At 45.0% G+C, this 9,041-nt stretch overlaps 1 protein-coding gene across 2 annotated transcripts; it reads left to right on the forward strand.

Annotated features, from left to right (window-relative positions):
* Positions 1-2,264: 2,264 nt before the first annotated feature.
* LOC122051732 (small nuclear ribonucleoprotein-associated protein B'-like) lies at positions 2,265-6,711 on the forward strand. Of its 2 annotated transcripts, XR_006131513.1 has the most exons (7): positions 2,265-3,181; positions 4,871-4,954; positions 5,645-5,797; positions 5,869-5,958; positions 6,039-6,164; positions 6,244-6,333; positions 6,444-6,711. XR_006131513.1 is itself a non-coding variant. In XM_042612992.1 (2 exons), exon 1 carries the CDS (start codon positions 2,346-2,348, stop codon positions 3,165-3,167), a length of 822 nt encoding a protein of 273 aa, XP_042468926.1. In that variant the 5' UTR covers positions 2,265-2,345; the 3' UTR covers positions 3,168-3,181; positions 4,871-5,096. The 2 variants fall into 2 exon arrangements, 1 of the variants encoding a protein (XP_042468926.1); XM_042612992.1 differs by lacking the exons at positions 5,645-5,797; positions 5,869-5,958; positions 6,039-6,164; positions 6,244-6,333; positions 6,444-6,711 and having other exon boundaries at positions 4,871-5,096.
* The last annotated feature ends 2,330 nt before the right edge of the window (positions 6,712-9,041 follow it).

Genomic DNA, 9,041 nt, shown 5'->3' on the forward strand with positions numbered 1-9,041 from the left:
TATGCTAAGGAAGATAATCTAGGCTTCCCATATGATCAAGAGCTGAGATGAGGGGTTTCCAGCTGTTATCAGGCCTTCCAATCGATCGGTGGATCGATTGGAGTCGTTTGATCGATCCCCTGATCGATTCAGCGTGTTACTGTGCACGGACGAGATTCTGGATCGATCGGCTGATCGATCCATCCTGACTAATCGATCCCTTGAACGATTCAGCGCGCTACTGCGCGCGGGGTAATATTCTGGATCGATAGACAGATCGATCCAGACTTGTTGATCGATCCGGTGATCGATTCCAGAGCATTCTATTTGCGACAGAACGCGTCCGGATCGATCTGCGGATCGATCCCGGAGCTTACTGTTCGCGGTACAAGCTCCTCAATCGATCAACTGATCGACTGAAGACCCCCAATCGATCGGCTGATCGATCGGGGTTTCTAATTTCGTACCAGGAGTCTGATTTCAGCACTGTTTCGTGCCAAATTCACACACACGAGTTCTAATATGGCTATAAACATACCAAAAACAATTAACTGACATTCTAAGCATGGCATAGTGCATAATTCACTAGTTCAGGGCTTTCAAACATACTAAAGTGCGGAATGATAAAATGCTAGAAAGTTCTAATGCTTAAAACAAAACTCGCTAGATCCCTAAGATCTTTATTCCATGTTCCTGCCCACACACATCTTTGTAGCATTGCCCTCCAGCCTCCGCTAGTACATCTTTCCTTTACCTTTATCTGCAGTATAAGGAAAAGAAGCATCTGTAAGCTTACACTTAGTAAGAAACCATCTACCTCACAAAACATGCATACGATGCAATTTATGCTTTGAAAAACATGATCTTTGAAACGTGTGCTGAACATGCTAAAACATGGCATTGCATACTATCATACAAAACATAGAATCAAAACTGATCATAGAACTATCACATGTATCAATAAGAAAAAGCTAAGCTAAAGCATGAACGGAGCTACACTAAAACTAAGCTAGAACTGAAATTAAACTGTACATGCAACTGATTTGTGAGTTTTTGAAAGCTATTTATCGTAATAGATTAAAATACATAATCATGGGCCCGGCAACTGTACTTGCTATGCGCACATCTCTAACTAGACCCGGGGTTGCAAGTCCCGAATTTAGTAGAGTTACTAGGTTATCTAAACCTAGGGACGACTATGGGAGCCCAACCCAATGGACATCTAGTTCAGTACAGTGCCACTGCTGAAAATAAAATACTGGTTATAACTGAATTTTTTTTATCTTGTTATTTCTAGGTTATCTGAACCTAGAGCTAAGTTGTCTGAACCTAGAGGCGACTGTGGGAGCCCACCCATTGGACCGTAGTCCCATATAAGCTGTAATAAACTGCATACACTAAATAAATGCCTCTATTGCATTTAGCTAAGCTATTAAAGCGTCTAAATTGCCCTTTTTCCTGCGCTGAACATATTCTCGAACACTTGGTGTGCGCTATTGCGCAACCTATGTGTAACAAATTCATATGCTACTAAACTAAAGTATGAAATCACACGAGAACTACTTATACTGCAGGTGAGGGGTTTCTTACCTCCTGCACTAGATTTCTTACGATTCTAGTCGCTAGTTTTCTGGTGGAGACGATTCCCTCGACGATCCTCTTGCGTCTACGTGCTCTTTTCGCGGAGAGGAGCGTCCTCGTGTCGGAGTCGTTGCCGGACGGTGCCCTTACGTCTCTAGGAGTGAAACCCTAGGTCTCCCAGGGCCTTGGTGTGCCGTGAGGTGAGGAAGAGGAGGGGGCGGCATGAGGGTTTGAGGAAGAGTTGCCGAAACATGAAAAACTCCATCCCCACTTAAGTTTTTTTATTTATATTAAGTAGTTAATTTGTCAACTTAAATATAAATATAATTGGTTCCCTCTTCTTTCAGTACGGCCCTGCTGTGTTCACTTGGTTACTAGAGTCCACCATAAGTTGTAGAGTTTGCTAGGTCTCGAGTTCAATTCCCGCTTAACCTATTTTACGTTTCTATTTATTTTTACTACTTTCGCTACTCTAAAAATTCCATAAAAATATCTTAAAATTCTATAAAAATATTAGGATATTTATAAAAGTCTTTTAGAATTTCCGGGCATTACAATCTATTTTTCAATACACCCATGCTCGACTCCATTTTTGAAAAAAAAAAAACAAGGAAAAAAAGAAAAGAAACGTCCGTCTGTTTTTTTTTTTTTTTTTCTGCATGTGACCTGCACATGATCCCAACTCTTACTCCCTCGCCCTCGGGTGCAGTTGTCAGTGATAGAAACCCTAGGGTTTATCGATCTCGCAGTCGTCGGCGGTGAGCGCGAGAGACCATATCGCGACCATGTCGATGTCGAAGGGATCGAAAATGCTTCAGTATATTAACTACCGGATGCGCGTCACCATCCAGGACGGTCGCCAGCTTGTCGGCAAGTTCATGGCGTTCGACCGCCACATGAACCTCGTCCTCGGTGACTGTGAGGAGTTCCGAAAACTCCCTCCCGCTAAGGGCGCCTCCAAGAATATCGACGGTGAACGCGAGGATCGTCGCACGCTCGGCCTCGTCCTCCTCCGTGGCGAGGAGGTCGTGTCCATGACCGTCGAGGGCCCCCCGCCTCCCGACGAGTCCCGCGCTAAGGCCAACGCTGCAGCCGCCCTCGCTGGCCCTGGGGTCGGTCGCGCCTCCGGCCGTGGCATCCCCACAGCGCCCCTTGTCCAGGCACAGCCTGGTCTCGCCGGACCCATTCGTGGCGTTGGTGGACCCGCTCCTGGGATGATGCACCCGCAGATCTCGCGCCCTCCCGTTCCTCAGCTATCTGCGCCGCCAATCTCGTATCCCCAAGTAGTCCGTCCGCCTGCTCCGGGGCAGGTTCCTGGTTTCCCAGGCCAGCCCCCGGCTGTTGGCCTGCGCCCACCTGGGGCTGGGCCAATGCAGTTTGCTTCCAGGCCTGGGGCTCCACCCCCTTCATTTCCGATGCACCCACCGCAGCTTGGGCAGAGGCCTCCATTCCCGATGCCCCCGCCAGGGATGCGGCCTGGTATGCCTGCTCCATTTCCTCCAAGGCCAGGTATGCCACCACCACCTGGTGGACAGGTCCCTCCTGTGTTTGCTCCGCCAAGACCTGGAATGCCACCGCCGAACCAACAGCAGGGCCCGAACCAGTAGTGCTTTAAGTCCAGGCATGTTATTTATTTAGCCCTTTATGTTCAAATATTTCATTCGTAGGTGTTTATTTGGGTTCTTTCCGACTACATCATGTAGTTCAAAATTACTCTATATTTGGCCCTTTAACAATGCCACTAACTAATTAATAGAAACATGTGCCCATTAGTACTAACACTCTCCTTTAAGCTTCCATCTTGCAACATAGATATTATGTATGTCCAAACATATTAACAAAAATGGCATTCGGTGAAGATGGCATAGATACAATACTAGTGTAGCCCTTGAGAAACTTGATGATACGATGCTTTGGATTCTTCTTTGTACAAGATACCTTTTGCACTGGAATTGATAATGATCTTCAGGAGAGAATCAAAAGTTATAGTTGGTGAGAATCTTTGAAAGATTTGATCTTCAAATGATAAAGTAATCAACTATCTTCAAAAGTCTGTGATATAATATTCTTTCTTAATTTAACCTTGAAAGGAAAATATCCGATTGTTTTGATGTATGTGAAAATGAAGTGAGCTTTGGAAAGGTGGCAGTGTATCTGTTCTCTCAAACTAGGAATTGATATTGGGAGAGCTATTGAGATCTTAGAATAGAGAGACAATAACTAATCTCAAATTGTTCACACATGAAAAATTAAAAATAAGAATTTGTATTGGGGGAGCTATTGAGATGTTAGAATAGAGAGGCAATGGATAATCTTAAATTGTACACATGGCAAATCAAAGGTACTAAGAACCTAGTGGTATATTAACTTGGGATAAAGAGAGAAAAAAATTGAGTTCTCTTATCCTTTTCTCCCACAACTACCCTACCTTTATTATTATTATGATTAACTTTTTTAGTATAGATTATTATTATTTTAAAATGAACCCCTCTGTTGCACTGCCTCTTGCATGACTTATTAAAGAGATAGTAAAAGGAGGTCTTTTTCCATGCCCATGTTGAACTCTCTTGTTCCTTTGTCTTCCTCACCTTTCTTCACACTAGCATTGCCTTTTCATGCTTCGCATCAGACCCTCAGATTGGAGATTGGTTAGAATCCATGAGGAAAATAGTGATGGTCGTGGACTTGCCAGTGATGTACGTTTGGGGTAGGGCTTGAAGACTCCTGGAGATAGAAATCTGCAGGATGTCAGTTTAGTGTATAGATATTAGATTATCATCAATTATTTATAGCCGATTTTTCATATCTGCTATAGCAGGATATCACTTTTGTGCATGTGCTGAAATGACACACTATATCAAACTAAGATACATTGTAATATCGTACAAGGCTTCACAAATTAATGCAATTTACCAAGGAATGAAGGAACAGCAAATAAATTGTGACAATGAAAACACAGAAACTTGGAAATGGATAGAGAAAGGATTTAATGATTCTGAAGCTCTCTTCCAAATAAGGTCCAACAAGTTCAGGTGTTAGATACATTCGCAAGTTGCCAACAGAGCCTCTAATGCTTCCAGATTCTTCAAAGCTCAAGTCTTTTGCTGGCTAGTTTCGGGTGTTTGTTTGTTTTTCTACTGGACTTGAATTACATTGCAGAATATTACTTTACAAGAGCATGATGTACTTATCGGCATAACCTGTTTATGGGCATGTAAATTAAAATTATTTTCTTGTTTTCATTCATATCCTTTCAAGCCAAGTAAACTTTCCTGCGTGTCTGACGCCGTGAACTCTTTTGCATTGCCAGGTATCCTTGTATCCTTGACATCTTTTGCAGGACTTCTGGCCTTCACCTCTCTCAGCCTACTTGTGCGGGAAATCTAAATCCTAGGTTTGGAGTTACACTGTTCAAGCTGATAGATATTGGGTTTTACATTCAAAGTTATGACATGTAATTGAAATCTCCAGTATAGTACTGAATCTTTATTGACATTTGCTTCAAATTTCTAAATCTCTGGATGCCATTGGTTTCATGATGTCATTGATGTTCAGCAAAGGAACGTTATTACTTTAATTTTTATTCCTGTTTGTTCTACTATTCAATCATGATTTTTACAACATTTTTGAGTTGTATTGTTTTGTCATGGTTTCCTGCATTAATCTGAGTTTATATTAATCGGTTTTTTTCTATACCAAACATCAACAAATTGGTTCGAGAAAATGTTTTTCGGATTCGATCGCAAGGCCCCACGAAACCCAACGTCTTGATGTCATTCTTTGGCAACCTCACAACATCAATCCCTCAAATTCCAATGCATCCTTGTCCACTGAGCTTCCATCTTCCACCACCTAACTTCCCCTCCAACCCTCTTAAATGACCAAGCACCTGAGGGACGGAAACAAAAGAAACAGCTAGGAAGAAATAATGAGCCTGGCTTTATCTGCTCTTCTCATGACAATGATCCAAGCTCTCTCAGCACAGCAAATCCCATCTTCTGTCCCCAGTACACTAACTGATTGCATACTATAGTTTGCATCTCTTTGTATCTCATGTACTCTCGTTGTATCGTTTGTTTGCCAGAAGAGATGTGCAGACTTGTGGATTGCGGAAGAGGAAGCTGCCTAGAGTCGCCAAACTCTACCTTTGGATTCAGGTGCGAGTGCAATCCTGGCTGGACCCAGTTCCATTTCACGCCCCGACACCTCCCCTTCCTACCCTGTGTCATGCCCAACTGTGAGTAGTTCTCCTCTACTTTCATCCATCCGATACATGCAATTCAAACTTAAGCATGGCCCAAGGTGCAGGTGTATTCGATCACATTTGTTACAACGACTCCATGGCCCGGCCGCCTTCAACCATCACACAGCCTTCAAATCGGTCCCTGCTCTTCGATCGTAATTCTCGATGCTCTTCTTCATTCATGCTTGTGTATTCCTTAATGCCTCTTTACTGATCGTCGCCGACGTACATGTAGCGTGCATGTGGTCCTTCTGCGGCCGTGGAAGATGTGCGAGAACGACCAGTTTTGGCCATCGCTGTGAGTGCAAAGAGGGGTTTAGCAACCTTCTAAACGACACCAATCTTCCATGTCTGAAAGAGTGTGAGCACTAACTAACTCCACTAAATGAAATAAGACTAACCGAGGCTTGAAGGTGAGATCATCGTCATCATCTTTGCAGGCGTCGTCACGGCTGATTGTCCAATCCTGGGGTTCGCACTGTCAAATGGATCATCTTCCCCACCTAATTTTTCTTACAGAAGCAGTGGAGGTAACTGTCGCTGAAAAGTCATGTTATTTGTATATTAATTACCTGCTCATATAGAAACTGTAATCACGAGGTGTTGTACTTAAGAGAGCTGTTTGTTCAACCACAACCAGATTTTTCTGCTCGAGGAGATTTCCTGTGGGTGGTCATGATCATGATGTGCCTGCTCGTGCCGCTGAGAACGAGTAAACAAGTCTGAAGTGTATGGACAGGATTCTCCATCAGACACTTTTTGTCGAAGGATTAAGTGGTGAAAATAATGTCCTGTTTCTTCTTCGGGGTGGAGTCCTCATTCTTTTGCTTCGTCTTCTATGTACAGATCAAGTACCTGATACAATTTATAATCGGATTGTTTTTAAAGCATGAAAGTCATAAACACTGAAATAATTCAAAATCGGATTGCATATCATTGATGTATGACAATCTACGCGAAATTAGATGTGTTCATCTTCCAAAGGAGCAAAGAGATTGATACGGCAATAAAGGGGGGCTCGCCCGGCACGGGTCAAATGTCAAAGTGGAGGTCAAAGTCAAGATGGTCAACGTCAGGATATGATCACGCCAGGATGTCAAAAGGCTCACCTACGGTGGCCGAGGGGAGGACCTTAGTAAGGCCAGTCAAGGCAATTAGTGTCCGATCGACAAGAAACTTGTCCGAGTTGACCACCCGTTTAGCTCGGGATAATACTGTAAGACCGCCAGACGCTCAGTGTGGGACGGCCGACTACTGAGAAGACCAAAGAACTTGTCCGATCGGGAGGGACAAACTACTACGCCCAGTCACTACAAGGAAGAGCAGCTGAGGCTAACAAAGCGGAGGAGTCTCAGCCGAGCGACTCTACTTGGCCAAGCAGCGGGATCATTATTATATTTCTCGATATTCTTTTGAAAGATAGTGTCGCTGACATGAGGCATGATTAACATGCAGATCGTACGATAGAAGCTTCTCTATCGTAGGGATATGCATTCCTTGTTAAGGTGTGGTATCAGAGGCATTTTCCTGACATGTTCTTTCATAGGATATATTGGAGAACGTGTTCATACCTCGAGGAGCGTGCATGTCGCCCACCAGGACTCTATATAAAAGGGGGGCAAAGCACCGGCGAAGGTAGCCATTATTCACTGTTTGCGCTTACGTTACTGTTGTTCTGCTTTCCTCTATAGTTTCAGTCACTAACTTGAGCGTTAGAGGGCCAACGTCAAGGACCCCTTACTTGGCTCGGCACTAACGTTGCTTGTTTTGCAGAGCAGGACGCGGTCTACGTCCAATCAATGCTGCAGCCACATCCCTAGCTTTCCACCTTCCCGTTTTAGGACAGGATCATTTTGACACCATCTGTGGGAACGTAGCTTGCATCTGAAACGAGAAGATGGAGGGCGTTGGACAGCTCGCTACGGTGATGATGACAAAGGAGGAGCTCGATATGCTTATACAAGCCCGAGCTGCAAGGATAGTGGAGCAACAATAACAACAACAACAACAAGCGTTGGCCGAGCACCAAGCGGATTAACCCGCAACATCAGCGGTAGGGTATCAAGCAGGATATAGAAACCGAGCGAAGCATGTATCCGTTCGGGCACAGAACAAGAAGCCAATCGTCACATATGGGGAGGCACCCAATGCATCGATCCCCTTTCATCGAGCGCTATTCTGGACTCCATCAGAGGAACGGGGCTAAGCAGACAAGGACCAGGGATCTTCCTCAGATGACACACCCGTTCGGGACGCGCAAAAAGGGAAGGCACCAAGGGAAGATGATTCGCCCAAGCAAATCAATCAACAATTCTCGCAAGAGATTCTGGATAACCCTCTGCCCAAGCACTACACTCCGCTGACGATCGGAGAATACAATGAAACTACCGAACCAGATGACCACTTGGCCAAGTTTGACAATGCGGCTATACTTCATCAGTACACTGACAGGGTGAAGTGTCGGGTCTTCCTCACCACCTTCTCTGGATCAGCACAACGTTGGTTCAAGAGATTGCCGAATAGATCAATTCACAATTTCATGGACTTCCGAGTGGCGTTTCTACACCACTTCGCCAGTAGTCGCCACCACCAGAAGACAAACGTCAATTTGTTCTCCTTGAAGCAAGGGCTCAGGGAGATATTGAGGGCCTACATCCAGCACTTCAACATGGTGGCCATGGATATTCCCTCGATCTCTGCAGAAGTATTGGTGAATGCCTTCGCCCAAGGCTTCACCGAAGGGGAGTTCTTCCAATCACTCATTTGGAAGTCACCGAGGGATTTCGACCACCTACTTAGGAGGGCCACGGAATACATAAAAGTAGAAGAAGCCCAAGCGGTTAAAAGAAAGGAGGCGTCTGCCGAGCCCATAGCAGCACCCGAGTGTTGACCATCGAGTAGCCATCAACCCCCGAATGTGCCTCGATCGGGAGGAGCCTAGCAACACTAGGAGTCGAGGGCATATGCTATGCAGCATGTAGCAATCGATCGCCCAAAGGCTGTAAAGGCAAGCCATGGACACTACTATTCTTCTCCTTCCATCAGTCGGCAACGCACAGCATACGCGACTGATATGATCTGACTCCGATTGCAAGCCGATCAGCTCCACGAGGATATTGTTGTCGGCGACCATCACCCGATCGACATCATAGACACCGAGCAACCGGCTGGAAGGAGGAAGAGAGAGGGGCGTCTGAGCGGCACCGTCATCAACCCCAGTGAAGGAACAACACGAGTC

The sequence above is a fragment of the Zingiber officinale genome, chromosome 3A (assembly GCF_018446385.1).
Source record: "Zingiber officinale cultivar Zhangliang chromosome 3A, Zo_v1.1, whole genome shotgun sequence".
Lineage (NCBI taxonomy): Eukaryota > Viridiplantae > Streptophyta > Magnoliopsida > Zingiberales > Zingiberaceae > Zingiber > Zingiber officinale.

Excerpts from the sequence above, each read along its gene's own strand:
- LOC122051732 (XM_042612992.1), top strand. The coding sequence starts at position 2,346 with ATGTCGATGTCGAAGGGATCGAAAATGCTTCAGTATATTAACTACCGG.